The sequence below is a fragment of the Cetorhinus maximus genome, chromosome 9 (assembly GCF_964194155.1).
Source record: "Cetorhinus maximus chromosome 9, sCetMax3.hap1.1, whole genome shotgun sequence".
Taxonomy (NCBI): Eukaryota; Metazoa; Chordata; class Chondrichthyes; order Lamniformes; family Cetorhinidae; genus Cetorhinus; species Cetorhinus maximus.
The window spans coordinates 29,250,934-29,275,099 of record NC_135887.1 but is presented as its reverse complement, the minus strand read 5'-3'; the positions used below and the strand labels follow the sequence as shown (position 1 = coordinate 29,275,099).

The following is a 24,166-nucleotide window of genomic DNA, read 5'->3' as shown; positions in this document are numbered from 1 at the left end:
TCACTGAGAGCGGGGAGTCCGCAGATGCTAACTGCCGTCAGAGAGCGGAGAGTGCGCAGGCGCTACTGCCGTCACTGAGAGCGGGGAGTGCGCAGATGTCAACCGCTGTCAGAGAGCGAAAAGTGCGCATGCGCTAACTGACGCGAGCATCGGAGCTCGGCCTGAAATCGGCCGGAAACTTTCCACTGCATCCAGCAGCAACTGGCCAAGAGACGGTAACTAGCCCAGGCCAAACGCGGTGAAAGTCACTGTATGGTCTCTGTGGATACCGCGGGGCCTGATTTAAATAATTTAAAGATTGAATATTATCGAGCCGGACCGGCCGGGCCCGAGATACCCGTTGCTGTTTGGGAATTTGCTCCATTGCAAAATCTGCACCGGTTGAGGTGAGGAAACTGCTCATTACGGTTTGGTGCCTCTGGTCAAAATCATGTGAATGGCAGTCATTTAAAGAAAGACAAAGTTGTGTTTATATAGCGCCGTTCGCATCCATTACTTTTGGAGAGTGGTCATTGCTGCGATGTAAGAAAACCTTCATCCATCTAATTGGTGTAGAGCGAGATTCCACAAGCAGCGATGTGGGAAATGACCAGATAATCCGTTTCTAGTCATGTTGGCTGAGAAATGAAATGTTGGCCAAGTCACCGTGGGGGATCCAGGGCATATGAGACACCGTTTGATGGCCTGGATTTCCTATGTTCATTGTGACAAGGCTGTCAAAGCTCACTGTTGCTTGCTACTGGGTAAAACTGCCAGCAACTTTTGGCGTATGTACGTGTAGTTAAGGATGGGAATCAAGATATTTCTGTCAGTTAAGCCCTGCTCCCCCACAGGCTATGCTGCTGCAGTCTCCACAGATGGGAATCTGCACAGAAATCACTGCTAAGGTGTGAATTTAGGCTAATTATCCAAAGACTGATGATACAACTGAAGCCTTGTTCAATCAGGAGTAAATGAGTTTTCAACACTAATAGTCATCATTGCATATACACAAATGTACATAAGAATATTAGAAATAGGAGCAGGAGTAGGCCATTCGGCCCCTCAAGTCTGCCCTGCCATTCAATAAGATTATGGCTGATCTACCCCAGGCCTCGACTCTTTTGTGCACTCCTCATAGCCCTCAACTCCCCAATATTTCAGAAATTTACCTATCTCTAAATACATTCAGTGATCTAGCCTCCACAACTCTCTGAGGTAGAGAATCCCAGGCATTTACTACCCCTTGAGAGAAGAAATTCCTTTGCATCTGTTTAAATGAGTGTCCCCTTATTCTGTAACTATGTTGCCTAGTTCAGGATTCCCCCACTAGTGGAAACATCTTCTCAACATCCAGCCTGTCAAGCCCCCTCAGAATATTGTACATTTCAATAAGATCACCCCTCAATTTTCTAAACCCGAATGAATAAAGGCCTAAACTGTTTAGCCGTTCTTGATAAGTCAGCCTAGTGAATCTCTTTTGAACTGCCTCCCAATGCCAGTATATCCTTTCATAAATACGGGGACCAAAACTGTACACAGTACTCCAGCTCCACCAACACCCTGTATGGTTTTCTATATATATATATATAATATATCACACACACACACACACCACTGAAACAGACCAGTCGGGCCAACCAGTCAATGCTGGAGTTTGAGCTCCACTTGAGCCTTCTCCCATCTAAATCTACAATCATAACCATCTATCCCCTTCTCCCTCATATGCTTGTCTCAGTTCCCCTGGATACATATACAGTATTCACCTCAACCATTCCTGCGGTAGCGAGTCCCACATTCTCATCACTCTTTGGGTAAAGAGGTTTCTCCTGAATTCCCTATTGGATTTCTTGGCAACTGCCTTATATTGATGGCCTCTAGTTATCATCTTTCCCACAAGAGGAAACATTCTCTCTGTACCCTCTCTATCAAAACCTTTCAGAATTGTAAAGAGCTCATTTAGGTCACCCCTCAACCTTCTTTTCTCAAGAGAAAAGCGACCCAGCCTGTCAGTCCTCTCCTGATATGGAAAGGCCCACACTTCTGTTATCATCTTTATAAATCTTTTCTACACGCTGTACATTGTCTCCATATCCTTTTTATACTATGGCCACCAGAATTGCACACAGTGCTCTAGGTGTGGTTTAACCAAAGTTCAATACAGGTTCAGCATAACTTCCCTACTTTTCAATTCCATCCCCCTAGAAATAAAACCTTCTGCTTGGTTTGCTTTTTGATGGCCTTGTTAATTTGTGGTACAACTTTTAGTGATTGATGCCTTTGCACTCTGTGGTCCCTTTGTTCCTCTATCCCAATCTACACTTACAACTTTGAAGGACTAAGTGACCTCCCTAATTTTCCTACCAAAATATGCTACCTCACATTTATTTATGATGAACTTCATTTGACAATTATTTACCCATTTTATAAGTTTATTAATGTCTCCCTGAATTTTTTTGTAGTCCTCCTCAGTATTGACTATACCCCCTCCCCAGTTTGGTGTCACCCACGCATTTGGAAATTGTGTTTTTGGGTCCAAAGTCCAGGTCATTAATGTCAACTGTGACCAACAGTGACCCCAGCACTGATCCTTGTAGAACACCACTTCCCACCTTCTGACACTGAATAACTACCCTTTACTCCCACTCTCTGCTTGCTATCTTGAAGCCAGCTAGCAATCCATCCTGCCACTTGTCCCCTGACTCCACATTCTCTGACCTTGTTCATTAGCTGACTATGGGGCACCTTATCGGAGACTTTTTGAAAATCCAGATAAATTACAGCTACTGCATTACCATTGTCTACCCTCTCTCTTGCCTCCTCAAAAAATTCAATAAGGTTGACTAAGCAACATTTTCCCTTTTGAAATCCATGCTGACTTCATTATTATACTTCACATTTCTAATTGTTCTATTTTGTCCTATGAAGAAGGATTCAAGAAGGAATCTACATTCCCTAGATTTTTTTTAAAATTTGTGGATGCAATCCTGACGGACTAGGGGTTTTATCCTCTGTGAGCTTGTTTGCTTTATTCACTGCATCCACAATTTTATTTTAGTTACACTGATCCTATTAAAATTTGCAGTTAGCAGAGGAACCTCTCTGACCCTGAAAAATTGAACTTGAGTATAGAGCCTCATTCCCTCAAGAAAATTGATGTTGCAGATTTTTATGAACATTAAAATAACTTTAGTTTTTGAATTTTGCTTACGACTTTTTAAATCACATGTATATGATCCAATCTTTATTTTGTTTCCTCTACAATGATTTAAATTTAACTGATATTTCCTGTGACCTACTGCCTGTTTTGCTTTCTGTGAGGGTTTTTCAGTCTGACTGTTTGAACAGCTTTCTTGCTGCTTGGCCTGCTCACAGAATTCAAACAGACACCAGAAGATTAGAAATTTTCACTGACAAGTGGGCTAAAAGTCTGTGGAAACTATATGCAACGGAAACAGCAAAAAACTGTCCCTTTGCCTCTCATAGGAAAATCTGGGCCATTTTCTGATTTGAAAGGTGGCACATCCAACAGTGCAGCACTCCCTCAGTGCTGAACTGGAGTGTCAGCTGGGATTTCGTGCTCAAGTCTCTGGAGTTGGACCACAACCTTCTGACTAGAGTGCTACCAAAGTGCTATCAGCTGAACCACAGCTGACAACATTTATCTATTTTGTAATCATTAGATTTATTCAACGTTTAAATATTTATAACTGCCTGATGTGTTGTCTCTCTGCAGCAAGGAAACAAAATCACTCCTTATCTTAATACCTTATTATGGTATTAACAAGTAACAAACAGAAACGTTTTTATCTGATCATTGAGCTGAACCTGTCCTCAGATGTTTAGTTACATAGTTACATTTTGGTCATGTTACATAGGGTCACAGGATAATTAAATTGTTTTGATTACCAAAAATGTAAATGATCAATCATTTGAATTGTGATGTAAATAACAAGAGAAGATGTTTCAAGCTAAAATTTCAAACAATCCAAGTTAAACAATCTCTGAATAGGAGGAGATTATATCAAAGTGGTAGACATGCAATCGGTCTGACAATTGCATTGCGTATAAAAGGCTACCTTTTAGGAGTTGCTTATAACTACAAAAGATGGCTCGCTAGTTTGAGCTTGGTAATTTTTGTAAGCAAATGACTTAAATAAATTAGAGATCTTATGCCATTGGATAATCAGAATTTTCACATCCTTATGCTGAAAACTGATTGTGTGAATTCCACTGTCACCTTATAGTTGGAGCATGAGAAATATCATTTGTTGTACCCATTTTGTGTAGGATTATTTACAACTGGTTGATATACAGAATTTGGATACAGACGGACATAGCATAACTAACTGGAAGGTGGGATTAGATTGGTTAACTTTTGTTTGGGCAACGTGGATGCATTGGGCCAAAAAGCCTGTGTGTAATTCCTTCACTGTTTCTGTGTAACTAGTAATTTACCGTGCATACAAACAAGCTAAAATGACAGCTTGAGAATCCAGTATTTTCTGCACTCTTGACATATGATATGTAGGCCACTTAATTGAGCCCAGTGCATCAGAACATTTTGGTGTCAGAACTCTTGGCGAAGAATTCTTGTGTTGACATAGCTTATGGTTGACATCAGGTGCCTTGGATGTGAGGGTCTTCTCATCCAGAGTGCAGTGCATCAGCGAGTGGAGAGTGGGAGTGGTTTGAGAACATGGCTATCCTGAAGTACAAGACCCTCTCATTTGAGGGGAGAAAAATACAAGGTCATCAAAATAGGTGAAGGAATACCCCCGAAAATGATGGAAGTTGTGGCACTGTAATTTAACATTCCTCCTGTTGTCCCCTTCATTTACCTAAAACATGAATCATTAGGTTAAAAACAAAATACTGCGGATGCTTGAAATCTGAAATAAAACAGAAAATGCTGGAAAAACTCAGCAGTCCGGCAGCATCTGTGGGGAGAGAAACAGAGTTAACATTCTGAGTCCGTATTCTCTACTTAAGAGCATGTATTATATTTGTGAATCATTAGGTTTAGTAATATACGGGATTAGATTATAGATTGGATTTAGTTTAAAACACAGCGATCTGGGAATAATATTCCACAATTGCATTTGTCTGCAGAAGTTGATGGTTTTTGAAATTCTGAATTCCGATAGTATTCCGGATTAATTTCTTCTTTTTTTGACTTCAGAGCAAGCACCGAGATGAAATTATTGAGGAATCTGTTCTTGCTGGTCCCCTGCAAATACAAAGCCAAATACTATTTAGAAAGTCAATGAAGTAGGGAGCCATTATCAAGTTTAATAAAAAGACAAATGATTTCTCAAGAAACTCTGAACACCAAAACAATATCAAAAATTAGTATTTTATATACCTTTAAGTTATTAATATTCATTGACATTCATTAAAGCACATTTCATGCAAATTTTGAGCACTGCGGTGAATTAGGCCTGATATCTCTTATAGCACCAGCATGACTTTCTATTGGATACATTGTGAAGCTCAGTCCTGTTGTTCCCATACATCTGCGTCAAAAACTTTAGAGCATATTATAGTGAGCTTAGCACTACCATTTACTGCAAAGATATCTGGAAATAGTTGGAATTTCAATTCTTTAAAAATTCATTAAGTGATTTAGTTGAAGTTTGTTGATTTTTCAGACTGGCAGCATTTGATATTGGTAAATAGGTTTTGACTAGGTATTGCTTTACAAACCTGCCATCAGGACTGTGGTGTATTTGCATTCTGTTGCGCAAACTTCAATGAGTGAAGGAATGGTGTCGGAGTTGAAACTTTGCTGATTTTTTTTCAAAGGCTATAAACCAATTTCAAGAATGGCCAAGATCACAAAAGAACTGTTGCTTGAAAAAGCAATTCCAAAACACTCCAAATTGGGACAAGTCAAGAAAATCAAGTAAGAAGGTTTGATACAATTTTCTCATAAAACATAATGCATGTAAAATCTGCCATTCATTTTGAAAGTAATATGCATCAGTAAATAAACCAGGGGATACAGTCTCAGAATAAGGGGCAGGCTATTTAGGACTGAGATGAGCAGGAATTTCTTCATTCAGAGGGTGGTGAATCTTTGGAATTCTCTGCCCCAGAGGCTGTGGATACTCAGACATTGAGTATGTTCAAGACTGAGGTGGATAGATTTCTATAAAGAACATCAAGGGATACGGGGATAGTGCAGGAAAATGGTGTTGAAATAGAAGATCAGCCATGATCTCGTTGAGTGACAGAGCGTGCTCAAAAGGGCTGAATGGCCTATCCTGCTCCTACTTCTTATGCTCTTATAAAGACCTGAACATCATCTTAAAAGTGGTTGTTCTAAATTTATTTCAATGTGTTAAAATTGTCAGGGTAAATCATGTGTGATAGTGAGTTTCAGCCTCGGAAAATTACCAGCAGTTTTATAAATCATTTCGGTCCCAGCATTTTTTTTAAGTTTACCTACAATGCTTGCTAGATTGTTATATGACTGGCAGTGGTAAGGTGATGTTAAATGGGCAGTAACCTGATACTTGAAGAGCAAAGCTCCAGAACAATTTACTTCTATTTTGTAGAGGAATAACTTGCCTCTGTGCATGTAGTTAATGTCACAGTGAATGGTAGAATGTGCATTGTTGTACTGGGAAAAGAAAAATCTGTTTAAGCAAAATGACAGGCAAAACAGGAACTGCTCGTGTAGAACCTGGGAAAATTCCAATGGTACTGGTACCTCAGTTGGTGTTCATATTTCTTTCAGATTTAATCAGTCTATTTTTTTTCTGTTTCTATTCAGTCTTTCCAACTTGCATTTGAAAACAAGTGATTTAGATCCAAAGTTATTTTCCCAGTTACGGATGTTGGAAGAACTGGATGTGTCTGGAAATCTGTTGACAGAAATTCCAGACAACCTGGGACTTGTCAACCTGAGGCTTCTCAACTGTGCCAATAATGATATGGAGCAGATTACATCACTGAACCAGTTTAAGAATCTCGAGGACCTGATTTGTGAGGATAACTTGTACTTGACAGTAAGTGATTGAAAACATTATTGAGTTGAACAATACTGTTGTGATCATCTTTTGGCATCATTAAAGCTTTTAAGGGTTTAACTAGAATAACATTCTGTTTTCAGATCCATATAACACAGCCCTGAAAAAAATATATAGTTTTCTACTCTTCTACAGGTGTACTGGCCTTTCTCCCTCACTTCATGGCACATAACATCGCCTAACTACCCAGAGAAGGCAAACACATTTCTGCAACACCTGGCTGTCTCTTTATTCTGTCTTTAGGAAATGAAGTAATTCTCTGTGGAGAAGTAATCCCTTAAGGCACGGCCAAGATAAGGCACTTACTGTTCAATATTTCTGCTTTAACAGCATCTTTAACTTGTGTTCATGGCAATAGGTGAGTATGTAAAGTCACAATTTCCTGTGATCTCAAGCTTGTGCCCTTTTGCATGTTGTATGTGGAGTAATGTGCCCAGTATTAACAATTGGCTGCTAATTGCAATAAATAGTAGTACAGCTGAGATGTAGTTCTCACATTCTCCTGTCTTTTACAAAAGGTGACACATACCAAATTTATAGATCAAGCTGTTTAAGCTAAAATTAATAGATTAATTTACAGGTTAAACAATATATAGAAACAGTGAGGCTTAGCAAAGTACTAGAATACTCGCTTACCAGAATTGTGTAAAACATTTCAAAGCTTGTGCCTCCGAGCCTGCTGCAATGCTCCTCTAAGTCACTGTAATGAGACATGACAGTGGCTCATGGGCCGACTTTATTTCTGATATTTTGGTCCCATTCCTCTGAAAAAGCATCTCAGATCTGTTAGTGCCTCACCATAACAACTCAGCTGAGGCTGGGACCTTGGGCAGTGGGGTGGGTTGAACCTCTGTCCGTGACTGTAGTATCTTCAATCATTATTACATTGTGGCTAGATCACAGCATTGCCATCAGCCTCTTTATTTAAAAGAATTTATATTTTTTGAACTGTTAAGAGTCAAAAGGGTGAAAATGGCTTAGTTTTTGGATTGGAGCATGGGTTCTTGTAGAACCAGCAAATCATCTTATGTTACCATTTGCGTGTCGCATGTATTTCTGCTGCCTTCCTCAGTGTCCTACAGATGCTGTAAAAAGGGATGATTTTAGGTTATGTTTTATTTGCCTTCCCCCTCTTCATTTTAGTCCTGTGTTATATTCTTTGAGGGAGAAAGGAAGGATATCCAAAGCTAGAGCTCCCTGAATGACTAAAGAAATTGAGATTAAAATTAAATAGAAAAAGGAGGCTTATGATAAATGTTAAGTTCATTCTATAGTAGAAAACCTAGCAGAGTACAGAAAATGCAGAGAAAAACTAAAAGCATATTGGGTGGTGAAGAGCCACTGTTTCATGGCGATGGGGTAATAGTGATTCTGTTTTTATCGTGAGATTCCAGAACCTTTAAAGGCTTTTTGAAGATCACATTCCATGAGTTATAAATTAGCAAATAAATAAATGACTGGTCATTTCTATTTTTATTACAAGATATTTTGCACCATATTACTGGTGTTTTGAGGACCTGTTACTCTGATGATTCCAATCATTTTTCCATAAAAACTGGAAACGAGTGACCTCGATGACGGGGAATCCTAAAAAACTTCAAACAGGGGGAAAAAACACCCAAATTCTGCTAATCTATTATCATATCTGAAATGTTTTAATAACATTATTACATAGATAACATGTAACTCTTGTTTATTTCTTTTTAGATCTGTGACATCTACAAGGTAATGTACCTGTTGCCTAATCTCCGGCGACTCAATGGCAAAGATATAACATCCAGTGCAAATCACCTGAGATTTGTCAACAGCCGAAGGCTAATGTCTTTGGTGAGTGCATGGTAATAGATTATCGTTTTTGTTTGATGAAATTGGGGCTTGATTTAAATTTGTTTTAAAAAAATACCATCTTTAGACCATTAAGTTAATTTACAATAAATCCTTAAAATACAACAGGAGAGTAATAATGCGCTGCTGTTAAGTATATGTTAGACTTTTAACAATTTGTGTGGTTATCTGAGGCACGCACTTGAATCTATGTAAAATATATTTGGAGCTTTGTATTGGCTATTTTAATTGATTTTCAAAGAACAATTCCTGTTTTGTTTTTCCTCTCACTCGATAGTTTGCCCTCCACCTAATTTTTCATTTGTTTCTTTTCACATTTCATACCATTCCATTTTTTTTTTTAAAACCCTGTACTTGAACGTCAAATGATGATTCTGGCTTCCCAAAAGCCCACGTTCCTTACATCCCTAAATTCCAATTCTGAAGCAGAATCATTTTTGCCAACCTCAGATTATCACAAGAAAAAGGTGGAGGATTTTTGAACCAAACTTTTGTAAGAAAGAATGTGCCAGCATTCATTTATCAGAGCATTAGTTTTTGTTTTAATTTTCTCTAGGTAACTGATTTGTGGGAGAAGAAGTACAATTTCCAGCTCTCGAAGCCTCCTACAGCTGCTGAGATAAAAGCAGTTGAAAAAGTCTTTGTGAAAACTGCAGTTGCTGAAGTTAAATATGGTCCAAATTCTCTGAGTGAATTCACAAAATGGAGGGTAAGTGCTTTTTTTTGACACTTACCATACATGTTGTTTGGGATCCTGGCACTTTGTTCGTGTTAAGCAGGTGAAGGAGTTGATTTAATTATTATGACATTAAAGCCAGAGCACCCCACAGGACTCATAATCTATTTTAAACTATTCACTGTGAGCATGTTGCTAAAATTTAATATAGAAACAATCTCCCTTGTTCTATTGCAGCCTCTGCTCAGTGCATCCAATGGTGAGCTGGTTGACATTGGGCAGTCAATGGAGCAAGCAAGCAAATCAACACCCCATCACTCCATGGGTCCATGTGTTGGGATTGCCAAGTGCTGTGCTTTCATTCTGACCAATTGCTTACTTGTTTCCTTTATTCATTTTCTGGAATAAATATCTTTGTATGATGCTGCCTACACTTCAGAAGTAATCATTTTTAATTTCATTTTTCAATATGCGTAACCTGTATTGATTGGTATTAGAATTTTACAAGCACAAGCTTTACAAGAAATAATTTGCCAATTTATGAAAAGTATTGTTTTAGAAATAATTTTTGAGCAAATGATTGCTCCTGTTGATGAATGAAAAAAATTGAAAAGAACAATTGTGGGATGAGAGTGCTGTAGCGTAGGGCAACCTTTGCTCAACATCCTGGGAGAGAGGGGTACCTTAAGGTGACATGAGGATCCAGATGAAACAGCTGGTGATGAGTACGCCGGGTACCCAACATTACATTTGGATGTCTAGCATGTAAAGGTGGCCAGCACATCACAAATGCACACTTAACCTGTTGCCTGAAGACAAACTGATGACTGTTCTCTATGGGGAAAGATAAGCTGGGCAAATTGGAACCAAGTGAATAGCCCTGCAATGACATTGGAACCGAACGAACCTTTTTTTGACAGAGTTGGTAACCTGGCACCACAAGCTAAAAGGCTCACCGCTCAGACTTGTCCAGCGGTTACAGAGTAGGATCATGTGAAAATTCAAAATACCAAATCATTTAGTTGATGTTATTTTGAATTAACCAAATATTTGTAATCTTATCTTTTTAGAATCATAAAATCATTACAGCGCATAAGAGGGCCATTCAGCCGATTGTATCCATGCTGACTCTCTTAAAGAGCAATTCACGTAGTGTCATTCCCCTGCCCTCTCCCTGCATCCCTGCACATTCTTGCTTTTTGGATATTTAGAAAGTTTAGAATTGAATCTGTTGTGACTGTGGTCTTCAAAGGGCTAAAATAACTATCTTAAACATCTTTCTGGTTGGGAGATCTAGGAGTAGAGAGCATATCTAAAAATTGAAACGAAACCTTTCAGGAGTTAAATTAGGAAGCACTTCTATATCAAAGAGTGGTAGAAATTTGGAGCATCCTTTTGCAATAGTAATTGATGCTAAATCAATTGTAAATTTTAAATTTGAGATTGGTTATCAAAAATCAAAGTACTTAGGGCTATGGGGCTAAGGCAGGTATATGGAGTGAGTGGTGTAACAAGACTGAGGTGCTAAATGGCCTACTCTTGTTTCTGTGTTCTGATAGCCTGCATCTTTGTGGGCAGATTCGAGTTTTTTTCACATATTAATACTTATGTGATTTGCTTCCTAGGTGGAAATGATAGCTACAGAATTTGTGGCTTCTCTACTGCAGCATGAGAAGCAGGTGTCCTCTGACTTAGAAGGAAGTGAAAATGAAGATGAGGATGAAAACAAAGCAAATCACACCAATGTAAGACTTTAAAATGTTTTCTATGTTTAATTTTAGGAACATGTCCCTCATTTTTATTTGGGATAATCCCAAACTGGAGGAAAGTCATTGAAACAATATAACATTTGAGAATTATCTATTCTGTGAAGTTGTGATATTTGCCATCCCACACTGCATATACAGACTGCTTGCAGACCAGTCCTTTGTTCTTTTTCTTCCCCATTGGCAACAAAGTCTTGATGTTTTTCTTACAATACCAGAATGCTCTTGAAAGCTTACTCCTCGCCCACCCTTGAGGATTGATGGATGACTACTGTTGATATTATCTTAAGCATGTAAGAAATAGGAGCCAGGAGAAGGCCTTACACCTGTTGAGCCTGCTCCACCAATCAAATAAATTCATGACTGAACTTCTACATCAACTCCACTTTCCTGCCCTTTTCCCATTTCCCTTGATTCCCTTAGTGCCCAGAGGTTTATTGATCTTGGCCTTGAATACACTCAACGAGTATATATATATATGAATATACTCACAGTTCTCAGAGATGGAGTTTTCCAAACATTCACAATCTTTGAGTGATGACATTTTTTTGTCATCTCAGTCCTAAATGGCTGATCCCATCTCCTGAGTCAATGACCCCAGTTCTAGACTCTCTAGCCAGGGGAAACATTTTCTCAGCATCTGCTCTATCAAGCCTCTTAAGAATTTTCTTTGTTTCAAATAAATCACCCCTCAATCTTCTACTCAATCTCTCCTGATAGGACAGTCCACACATTCCAGGAATCAATCTAACGAACCTTTGTTGCAAACTCTCTAATAAACTCACATATACTCTTCCTTTGGAAAGGAGGCCAAAACTGTACACAGTATACCAAGGTGTGGTTTCACAGAAACTTTGCATAGTTACAAGATTCCTTTACCCTTGTACTGCAACCCCCTTGCAATAAAGACTGAGATACCATTTGCCTTCCTAATTGCTTGATATTACCAGCATTTTAACTTTGATTTGCACACAAGGGCACCCAAGTTCTTCTGAATCTCTATATATACCAGTCACTCACCTTTTAAAAATATTCTGCTTTTCTATTCTTCCCACCAAAGTGGATAGTTTCATATTTCCCCATATTATACTCCTCCTGCCAAGTTCTTACCCAATTACTTTTATGCTTCATATTCCTTTGCAGCCTATTTATGTTCTCCTTACAAGTGACTTTCCCACCTACCTTCAAATTGACTCGACTACAAATATTTTGGTGTTGATGCATGTAGATAATTTACTTATAATGTGAAGAAAACCAATTGTAATCTTGAAAAAGGACCACATTTTGGTTTAAAATTCAAGTGATATCCCATTGAGAGGGCTTTCCTAGAAACCAGTGTTCATTTCTAGTGCCTTTGTCACTTTCCACCATGTGATTGTCTCCATCACTTCAAAAGGGCTCCTAAAAAAATGTTGGTGACCCCTGTAGATGGCAAGGCTTCACTTGATCTGTTGCACCCACCAGGACCTAAAATGGGAGGGAGAATGCAACTTCTTGGCGTATATGATGGCGACAGTATTACAGGATTATTTCTCCTTGAAATGTTGTAAGGATATAGAATTTATCTAGCTGCCTCTCACATTCTTGTTTGTATGCAGGTCCTTAGTTCTACTAGAAGAAATACGCTGCGCCCTCGGTCCTCCACTGCAGCGTCTTCAACCAGAAATACCAGGCTTCATGCTGCACAGGATACCACAAAGAGTGGAAAGCAAGTCAGTTCTGGAAGAGCTGAGTTGTCACAGAATGACACTGAAGACATTTCCAGAAAAAGTATGAAAACTCAGCGTGGAAAGGAAAGACAAACTGCTCCGATGGCTAAACATCGCAAGGAAGACAGTAGAGTTGAAATGAAAAGGAAAACCAGGACTACAAAGAGGAATTGTTCAACAACTCCGATTGCAGTCAGTAAAGAGAGTATTCCACGGAAGAAATCAAAGTACAAGGTAACTGGCTGGGGAATTACTACAAGAACTTAACCTATGTTATATTTCCTGAACTCAGGAGAACTCGCCAGGATCAGCTAGACAAGAGCACAGAGGCATAGAAACTGAAGAACTCTAGTCCTGCCTAAGTAAGAGGCTGATGCTCAAAGCACCTCTTCTGGGAGTGTGCTTTCACTGCTTCACAGGTGATTTCCAACTTCTTGGAAGCCAGTTTACCCATCTTTAACTTTACTCATCTTGATCTGCACTTCCCTGCTGTAAGACTTCACTGGCATGGGACCAGCTTATGCTGCTCTACCTTGGTCCTCTGATGAGGAACAAGAGGAGCAGAAGCAGCACCAACTTCCTGGTGTGGAGAGGAGAAAAAGGGTGATTGTGAGGCATGGGTGCGAGATGGCACAAAGATGAGGATGAGTGTGACTGGATGGGGATGTTTGGAGGTGCCTGGAGAGAAAAGAATGAATGGAGCTGCAAAGCGTGTTGCTCTGAGGAGTACTGTGCAGGAGAATGCTGGGAAAGTCAGAGTGTAGGGCTTGGCACCTGAAAATCTTATGAACCTCACCTTTCCTGCCCTCCTGAGGTTCTTAACTCTCTTGGGGCATTGTATCCCTACTTGGCACCACACCCCTGCTGCTCACTCCTTAGCCACTTCCATCCACAACAGCTTTGTTTGAGAGGTTGGCCACTTCTAGCCCTTAGCAAACACCGCCTTACTTCAGTCTCTCAACTTTCAGCAGAACCCCCAGACAAGAGTCAGACCTGAGGGTCAGCCTTCCCAGGTCTCTTTTCTATTCCTGTGGACACTGAAGCTATTTTGATGCCTGCTTTAACTAAAAATCCTTCCCTTGACTGATTCGGTGCATCATTCCACCCACCCTCTATCATTGGTCGGGAAACCCAGAAACAGGATGCTGATGCACTGCTAAATTAGAGAGTCACGGCAAAGCCATTTGCTCAATTGGACAGATTCCTGACCCATTGCTGGCATCTGTTAGGGTAAAATTCCACCCAATTAAAACTTGGAACAAGGAAGAAGCATTCGCAACAATCTTCAGCCAGAAGTGCCGAGTGGATGATCCATCTTGGCCTCCTCTGGAGGTCCCCAGCATCACAGGTGCCAGTCTTCAACCAATTCGATTCACTCCACGTGATATCAAGAAACGGCTGATGGCACTAGATATTGCAAAGGCTATGGGCCCTGACAATATTGCAGCAATAGTACTGAAGACTTGTGCTCCAGAACTTGCCTCACCCCTAGCCAAGTTGTTCCAGTACAGCTACAACACTGGCATCTACCCGGCAATGTGGAAAATTGCCCTGGTATTTCCTGCACACAAATGGCATAACAAATCCAACAGTGCTATCAAGCAGTACCTGCTTAGCAATAACCTGCTCACTGATGCTCAGTTTGGGTTCTGCCAAGATCACTCAGCCAGGATCACTCAGCTCCTGACCTCATTACATCCTTGGTTCAAACATGGACAAAAGAGCTGAACCCCCGAGGTGAGGTGAGAGTGACTGCCCTTGACTGCAAGGCAGCATTTAACCGAGTGTGGCATCAAAGAGCCAATGGGAATCGGGGAAAACTCTCCACTGGCTGGAGTCAAACCGAACACAAAGGAAGATGGTTGCAGTTGTTGGAGGCCAATCATCTCAGCCGCAGGACATCACTGTAGGAGTTCCTTAGGGTAGTGCCTTCGGCCCAACCATCTTCAGCTGCTTCACCAATGACCTTCCTTCCATCATAAGATCAGAAGTGGGAATGTTCGGTGATGATTGCACAGCGTTCAGCAACATTTGTGACTCCTCAGATACTGAAGCAGTCCATGTCTAAATGTAGCAAGACCTGGACAATTTCCAGGCTTGGGCTGACAAGTGGCAAGTAACAATTTCACTACACAAGTGACAGGCAATGATCATTTCCAACCAGAGAGAACCGAACCATCGCCCCTTGACATTCAATGGCATTATCATCACTGAATTGCCCACTATCAACATCCTGGGGGGTTACCATTGACCAGAAACTGAACTGGACTAGCCATATAAATACTGTGGCTACAAGAGCAGGTTAGAGGCTAGGAATCCTGTGGCTAGTAACTCATCTCCTGACTCCCCAAAGCCTGTCCACCATCTACAAGGCACAAGTCAGGAGTGTGATGGAATACTCTCCACTTGCCTAGATGAGTGCAGCTCCCACAACACTCAAGAAGCTTGACACCATCCAGGACAAAGCAGCCTGCTTGATTGGCACCCCGTGCTCAAACATTCACTTCCTCCACCACCGACGCACAGTGACCGCAGTGGTTTCCATCTACGCGATGCACTGCAGAAACTCACCAAGGCTCCTTAGACAGCCCCTTCCAAACCCACAACTGCTACCATCTAGAAGGACAAGGGCAGCAGACATATGGGAATGCCACCACCCCTCCAAGGCACTCACCGTCCTGACTTGGAAATATATCGCCGTTCCTTCACTCTCGCTGGGTCAAAATCCCAGAACTCCCTCCCTAACAGCACTTTGGGTGTACTCACAGTGGTTCAAGAAGGCAGCTCACCACCACCTTCTCAAGGACAATTGGGGATGGGCAATAAATGCTGGCCCAGCCAGGGACACCCATAACCTGTAAAATGAATTTTGAAAAGTAGACATTTTCTGCAGGTCCTGCCAAATTTAACAATAGGACCTGTTTCAAATTACCTCAACAGGCTTTGAATTTGACATATCTTATCACATTCCACAATTGTTCACATTAATTATTAAGCACCATAGTGAAGAACCTAACTTCTTTTTCATCTAGTTATTAATTTCACATGATATTGTAGTATCTGTTTATTACCACCATGTGGCATTGTGACTTACATCTACGTTATACTGCAGAGTCAGTTGCTCTTAGTGAAGCGAGGTAGAAAGGAATAGTAAGTTTCCAATAAGAAATAGTGGAAGGAGCTAAACTGAAAACAGTTTAAATGTGCTAATTAAGATTGGGATTAAAATTAGATTGAGAGGGAAATTGAGGCAAAAATGAGGTGCCACAGTGCATTGGTGTACCAATGAGCTGTGCTGTATGGTCTTATGTTTTGAGAAATAGCACTGACAAGAGGATTGGCTTCTCAACTGAACAGTATGGAGACCTGAAAATCAGGAATTAAAGCAAATACCCTGTTTCATAAACCTAGACTGGTATCATTGTTTGAATGCAATGTTAGAATGCAGCTGTGGAAATCCCTCTGGCCGATGTGACTAGCCCTCATTGAAGACCTACAGAACTGTGGGGAGGAGATCACCAAAGGTTAAGGTTTCTTATTTTTAAAATTATATTTGGAAGTTTTATTTAAGAGTCTGGACACGTCAGGAAACAGTTCCTCCAGTATTACATTCTCCTCTGTTGAATGCCAATAAAACTAAAACCATACATTTACTGTGCCTTTCAAGTACGAAAGTAAATTTCAACAGAGATAGAGGTATGCTAAGGGTGCAGACCTGCCATCTATAAGCTTGAAACCCATGTAGTTTTCAGTTACTGGTGAGTCGGCCGCTTCTGGCTTAATTGCTAAGAGAAAATAAACTGTTTTTTGTGAAGGGACATTGGAACTGATGTTGCTCTGCTACAGCCCCCATTTCAGAGCTGAGCTTAAAACTGTTTAATGAAGAAACAAATCAGGATGTGATGAGTGGAGTCCCACAGGGGTCTGTACTGGGGCCTCAACGTTTTACGACTTACATCAATGACTTAGGTGAGGGGAGTGAAGACATGGTAGCGAAATTTGCTGATGACACAAAGATAGGTAGGAAAGTATGTTGTGAAGAGGACGTGAGGCTGCAGATGGATATAGATGGGTTGAGTGAGTGGGAAATGATCTGGCAAATGGTGTTTAATGTGGGAAAATGTGAAATTGTTCACTTTGGCAGGAAGAACAAAAAAGCAGAATACTACTTAAATGGAGAACGACTGCATAATTCTGAGGTGCAGAGGGATCTAGGTGTTCTAACACGAGTCACAAAAAGTTAGTATGCAGGTACAGCGAGTAATTATGAAGGCTAATGGAATGCTATCCTTTATTATGAGTGGGATTGAACACAAAAGTAAGGATATTATGCTTCAGTTATACAGGACATTGGTGAGACCGCACCTCGAACACTGCAGTTTTGGTTTCCTTATTTAAGGAAGGATGTAAATGCATTGGAGGCGGTTCAAAGGAGGTTTACTAGATTGGTACCTGGAATGAGTGGGATGTCTTATGAGGAAAGATGGGACAGACTGGGCTTGTTTCCACTGGAGTTTAGAAGGGTGAGGGGTGATTTGATTGAAGTATACAAGATCCTGAACGACCTTGACAAGGTGGACATGGAAAGGATGCTTCCTTTTGTGGGTGAGTCCAGAACTAGGGGGGCACTGTTTTAAAATTAGGGGTCGCCCTTTTAGGACAGAGATGAGAAATTTTTTCTGAGGGTGTGACTTTGGAATTCTCTGCCTCAGAAGGTAGTGAAGGCGGGGTCATTGAATATTTTTAAGGCGGAGGTAGATAGTTTCTTGTTAGGCAAGAGAATCAAAGATTATCAGGGTTAGATGGGAATGTGGAAATTGAAACACAAGATCATCAGCCATGATCTTATTGAATGACAGAGCAGGCTCGAGGGGCCAAATGGTCTACTCCTACTCCTATTTCTTATGTTCTAATTGTCATTTTGTTATGGAAATATTGTAATTTGCCTTAAAAAAAAAAGGGGGGGGGGCGCATATTGTGGCAAGCATCCCCAAGAGAAGATTTTTTGAAAATGCATTACTTTGTTCAGATTAAAGTTTATGACTTGGATAGCTTTCTGACAATGTGCTTTCTCAGCTTGTCTATTTTTAATTTAGTGTTTTGTTTTCTTCAACCTCCTTAAGCCATCCATACCCGACATTTTCCCCAACTGAGAAAGGCAGGATACAATTTAGTTTCAGATTCTTCCCAATGTGACTGTTGAGCCTTTAGTTGGCAATTCCACACAGCGCTAATTTACTCTCTGATTTTTCCCAATTGCTATAGAAATATTGGCTTGACATGTCAGTTGACTGCACTGAGTTTGAAACCTTGCATTATGGAGAATGATGTTAAGGGTAGAGTTCAGAAATGAGAAGGAAAATAGTACAATTCCTGGTGTGCACTGTCATCCACCAAATAGACAACTTGAAACTTTAGAAATGGAGAACCTTCTGAAACGCACCAGCTGAAAGGGTTGTAACATCAGAATCCATATGAACTTTCAAAAGGCAATTGGACATGTATTTAGAGAGGACTAATTTTCAGGATTATGGGAAAAACGCTGGGACTGAACTGAGCAACTCTTTCAAAGAGCCGACAGAGGGCACAATGAACCAAAACCAAATTGCAGCCTCCTGCGTTGTAAGGTTCTGTGATCGGTGAGAGAAATATGGCAAAAGAACATGCTGATTTTAGCTAACCCTAGATAGAGAATATGTATGTGATTGAAGTAAAGAATGCTTAATTGGATGCATTTGCTTCCTAGATAAGTAGAATAACAAGGACAGAAGCATTACTTACTAAAATAAAAGCCAAATATTGTGGTTTCTGGAAATCTGACTTAAAAGCAGAAAACGCTTAAAAAAACTCAGCAGGCCTGACAGCATCTGTGGAGAGAGAAACAGAGTTAACATTTCAAGTTTGTTTCTCTCTCCACAGATGCTGCCAGACCTGCAGAGTTTTCCAACATTTTCTGTTTTTATTTCAAGAAGCACACTTGATCAATTCTTAAAAATGAAGTGAGATAAATGACTGCTGAGACAGTAGTAAAACTATTTGAAAGTAGCAGCTATAAAATGGGTGCAATGTAAGGACGGGAAAGGATGACGAAGAGTAAAATATAAAATGAATTGAAAAAAGGCAAAGTTCAGTGAAATAACAGCACACATTAACTGGGCACCAATGTAATCAAACAGGCCAGTAGGTTAACCATGGAAAAATGTCAAGGATGAAATGTGTAGAGTATAAAATATATTCCTATTAAGCAAATAAAGGACTACCTTAAAGTACAGAGTTCTGTGGATAGAGACTAAAGCTAAACTGAATCACGAGGAAGGCATATGCTAAAGTTAGGGATAACATGCCAGAGAAGATCGTTAGGAATACAGGGAATGTTGTGGTGGTGGGGGTGGAAATGGGAATTGGAAGGACAAAAAGGGAATGAAAAATTACTGGCAAGTAATAGAAAAGGAAATACTGTATTAAGGGATTTTATTAGCATATAAGAAGTGAAGAAATGTTTAGAGAGGAAAGCAGTCACGGATGATGGGGGAATCTAGTTGCAGAGAATGAAAATATGGGAGAGATAATAAATATTTTGTATCAACTTTGGGAGCTGATGATGAAAGTAGGAATGCATACATACCAGAGGAGGATTTGGAACAAGTTATTGAGTTAGCTGCGCAAAGGTCACTTGGCCCTGATTGCAAGAGCCTGGGCTGTTGAGTGAAATCAAAGATCAATAGTCAGTGGCTATTGTCATGTGTCTGGAGAGTAGTTGATGTAACACTCTTCAAAGAAGAAGCGAAAGATAATCTAGTAGCTAAAAATAATTAATTTTCAGCAAACAATTATAATTCACAAATCGAGATAAAGTTAGTGACTGTTTAGAAATGTATAGGTTACGCAAACATAGCCAGTTTGGATTTGTTAAAAGCAAGTCACATTTGACAAAATTCATTTTTTTGTGTGTAAGTGACTGGATGGATAAAGGGGATATTGTGTAACTGGCTTTTTGAAGTTGGCAGGGCAGGTTGAGAAAGTGGTTAAAAAGGCATATAAGATCCTGAGATTTATAAATAGAGTATAAAAGCAAAGCTAGTTATGATGAATAAAGCACTGATTTGGCCTCAACTGGAGTTTTCCGTCCAATTCTGGGCACAGTACTTGAATGATAAAAGGCAATAGAGAGGGTGTAGAAAAAATTTACGAAAATGATTCCAGGGGTGAGGGACTTCAGTCACATGGTTAAGTTGGAGAAACTGGGTTTTTCTTCTTAGAGAAGAGAAGGCTGAGAGGAGATTTGATAGAGGTGTTCAAAATCATTAGGGGTCTAAACAGATGGTAAACAGGAAGAAAATGTTCTGATCGGCAGAAGGGTCGAGAACTAAAAGGGGGCAGATTTAAAGCGATTGGCAATGGAACCAAAGGTGTCATGAGGAAAAACCCTTTTCACGCAGTGAGTGGTTTTGATTGGGAATGCACTGCCTGAAAAGGTAGTGGGGGCAGATTCAATTGTGGAATTCAAAAGGAAATTGGAGAAGCACCTGAAGGATAAAATATTGCAAGGCTACAGGGAAAAGGACGGGAGAGTGGGACTAGCTAAATTGCTCTTGCAGAGGCGATATGGGCTCAATAGGTCAAATGACGACCTGTGCTGTAACCATTCTATGGTATGAAAATGCTGTACTTTGGGTGGAGGTAAGAGTCAGTACTGAGTCCATCTTTGCTCTATGTTGTACACCTATTGATGGTTTGGACTTGGTGTGGAGAGCACAATCTCAGAATTTGCTGACAATGTGAAAGTAAAAAGCTTGTCAAATAGTGAGGCAGACTGTTTAAAAAAAAACTTCAAAAAGATGTAGATAGGTTAGTGGAATGGACAGATGAGTGCTAGGTGCAATTTAACATAGATAATTGTGAGGGAAAGTACTTTGGGAATGAAAAGAACAAGGAATGAGAATATACATGTCATGGGATAACACTGAGTCGTGTGGAGAACAGAAACACTGGGATCAAATATGATTCCCTGCAAAAACAAGTGCAGGTGAAAAAAGCCCAATTGAATTTTTGGTTTTGCAAATAGTGACATAGAGGTTAATGATGAACTTATACATAATATTAATTAAGTTACAATTAGAATACCATGTGTAGTTTTGGATTCCTATTACATAAAGGAGGATGTGAGAGGTGGAAAACTATAAGTTATGAGGAGAAATTTGAGATACTGGGACTATTTCCATTTGAGCAGAGAAGACTAAGAAGATATTTAATAGAGGTTTAAAAATTCTTAAGAGTTTTGTAGAATGTAGAAGTAAAGACTACTCTCGGTTGAGGAGTTGGTGAGTGGGCAAAGATCTGGCAAATGGAGTTTGCAGGAAGAATAAAAAAAAGCAGAGTATTACTTAAATGGAGAATGGCTGCATAATTCTGAGGTGCAGAGGGATCTAGGTGTTCTAGTACATGAGTCACAACAAGTTAGTATGCAGGTACAGCAAGTAATTAAGAAGGCTAATGGAATGCTATCCTTTATTACGAGAGGAATTGAACATTAAAGTAAGGATGTTGTGCTTCAGTTATACAGGTCATTGGTGAGACCGCATCTCGAATATTGTGTGCAGTTTTGGTCTCCTTATTTAAGGAAGGGTGTAAATGTGATGGAGATGGTTCAAGGAGGTTTATTAGATTGATACCTGTAATGAGTCGTCGTCTTATGAGGAAATGCCGGACAGACTGTGCCTGTTTCCCCTGGAGTTTAGAAGAGTGAGGGATGATTTTATTGAAGTATACAAGATCCTGAACAGTATTGACAAGGTGGACATGGAAAGGATGTTCCCTCTGGTGTGGGTGAGTTCAGAACTAGGGGGCACTGTTTTAAAATTAGGGGTCGCCCTTTTAGGACGGAAATGAGAAATTTTTTCTTGCTGAGAGTCGTGTGACTTTGGAATTCTCTGCCTCAGAAGGCAGTGGAGGCGGGGCCATTGAATATTTTCAAGGCAGATGTAGATAGATTCTTGTTAGGCATGGGAATCAAAGGTTATCGGGGGTAGATGGGAATGTGGAATTTGGAACACAAACAGATCAGCCATGATCTTATTGAATGGCAGAACAAGCTCGAGGGGCCAAATGGCCTACCCCTGTTCCTATTTCTTATGTTTATGTTTGTAAGAGGTTGCAGAAAGAAGTTTGGAGAAATATTACGGTGAAGGTTGTTTGACAGGGAATCATTGAAGCAGAGACCGTTATGGGAAGAAAGCAGGGTATACTTTTGTTTTAACAAAGAGCCAGCACAAAATATGATGGGGCTGAATTACTTTATTTTATGTTTAAATGTCTGTGATTCTATGCTGTACCAGCACTTATGATTTTTTTGTTTTTTAAATCCTCACCAGAAATCTCTTGTCCTAGAACCTCTACATTTTCTACAGAGCCACAGCAGGGATGATAACCCTGAAGATTTAAGCACTCAGCTCTGGGCCTGTGCTTTTGAACCAGAAATAAAGAACTCCCAGATTCCAGGTGAGCTATAAACTAAACAAGCATATAGAATGTAGACAGTACAACTCGAGAAGTCTTTTTTACTAATTGAATGAAGTACATACATTTAGTTATTTAGGCACAGTACCTGCAAAGAATGAAAGTTATTTTATTTGATTGGACCTTTATTGTCAATGGAAATTCTTAGTACTATATGGCGATGTAATGTTATTGGCAATATATCACACCAATAATTAGCCCAAAGGTAAGAATAAAAGTCAAGCTAAGGTGAATTGAAAATGGTTGAACAAGATAAACAGAGGATGGTTGTGAATTGAATTGCATCAACAAGGCAAGAGGCCTGATCAGTGGCGCTATTGATATTTCTCGTGTATTCAACTGACTTGAAGCTAGAGTTAGAAACAAAGATAAGTTTGCAAATGACACCATGTTGGTGGGGATCTCAACCAATGGAAAGGAAACGAACCAAATACAAACTGATGTGAATGTTTTGGTAAGGCAAGCTGGTGAGTGGCAAATTTTGCTGATGATTACACAATGTTCAGCACCATTTGCGACTCCTCAGATACCATGTTCAAATGCAGCAAGACCTGAACAATATCCAGGCTTGGTCTGACAAGTGGCAAGTAACATTCGCACCACACAAGTGCCAGGCAATGACCATCTCCAACAAGAGAGAATCTAGCCATCACCCCTTGACATTCAGTGGCATTACCATCGCTGAATCCCCCACCATCAACATCCTGGGAATTAACATTGACCAGAAACTGAAGTGGACTAGCCATATACTGTGCTTAGAGCAGCCACAAAACAGGAGCACAACCGCAGCTAAAGACCTCATTACACAAGGGTCATCTGAAAAAGGGGAAGATTGTATCAACTTTTTTTACTGACTCATCTTCAAACTTTCTGGGATTTCTGCAGACTAAATGGAATTTCTTCAGGCACTGCTCCATGTGGACATCTAATTGCTAAATGGTGGTGACAGAATGTGGTGTTACATTAGGAATAATTGAATCTGCTGTATTTTTGGTTTGGGATGCCTCCCCCTCTTTCATCTCCCTCACCCCTAAACTGAAACTGCTTTGAGAATCCTTGATTGTTAATGTCTGAGTTACTGTGAGCAGATCTCTTGTACGATGTGAGCAGATATTAACTGTTTTTGACAAAATGCTATAGAGAAGAATGATGTAGATTCATGTTCACAATGTCTTGATTCTGGCCATGTCAAGATCAGTATCATCATTGTGCTACCCGCATGCTGCTCCTAGTGACTGGCTTGGAGGAGCAGTAGTATGGAGGCCTGGGTGCAAGTTGTCCACTTTCTCATGGAATATAAATTGGGATTCCTGACCTGTGCCCTGCAAAACCCCAGTTCTTTGCTTCCATTCTTGTGGCCATTACAGCTCCAGGTTTTTAAATAAAGGATAGATCGATCAAAAAAGACTGTCCTCTTGGTAGTGGAACACCAATCAGAAAGCAACGTTTAACAATTCTTAGCTCTATATCTAAAAATCCAAAGCAATTGAACTAAAGAAAATGCCACAGCAAGAAATTTCTGAGGCAGTGAGAAGGGTATTCATGAGCTTGATGGAGCTTACAGGGGGCATTTGCGTGAGGAGACCTATAGTTTGTGGGTGCCATTATAATATGAAAACAAGAATTCTTGTCCTGCAGATG

The 24,166-nt window shown here is 40.1% G+C and overlaps 1 protein-coding gene across 4 annotated transcripts in view; it reads left to right on the top strand.

Annotated features, from left to right (window-relative positions):
• Positions 1-124: 124 nt before the first annotated feature.
• Positions 125-24,166, top strand: part of lrwd1 (leucine-rich repeats and WD repeat domain containing 1) — a 47,788-nt gene continuing 23,746 nt past the window's right edge. For 2 of the 4 annotated variants that reach the window (XR_013577520.1, XM_078548402.1), the window contains exons 1-8: positions 125-386; positions 5,785-5,884; positions 6,758-6,992; positions 8,721-8,840; positions 9,415-9,567; positions 11,160-11,279; positions 12,899-13,243; positions 22,381-22,507. Coding sequence is in view for 3 of the 4 variants with exons in the window: in XM_078548402.1 (XP_078404528.1) it covers positions 5,805-5,884; positions 6,758-6,992; positions 8,721-8,840; positions 9,415-9,567; positions 11,160-11,279; positions 12,899-13,243; positions 22,381-22,507 (1,180 nt within the window). In the remaining variant the exon portion in view is untranslated. Of the gene's footprint in view, positions 387-5,784; positions 5,885-6,757; positions 6,993-7,148; positions 7,372-8,720; positions 8,841-9,414; positions 9,568-11,159; positions 11,280-12,898; positions 13,244-22,380; positions 22,508-24,166 lie in introns of those variants that run through there. The other 2 variants (XM_078548403.1, XM_078548404.1) reach the window with 2 other exon arrangements.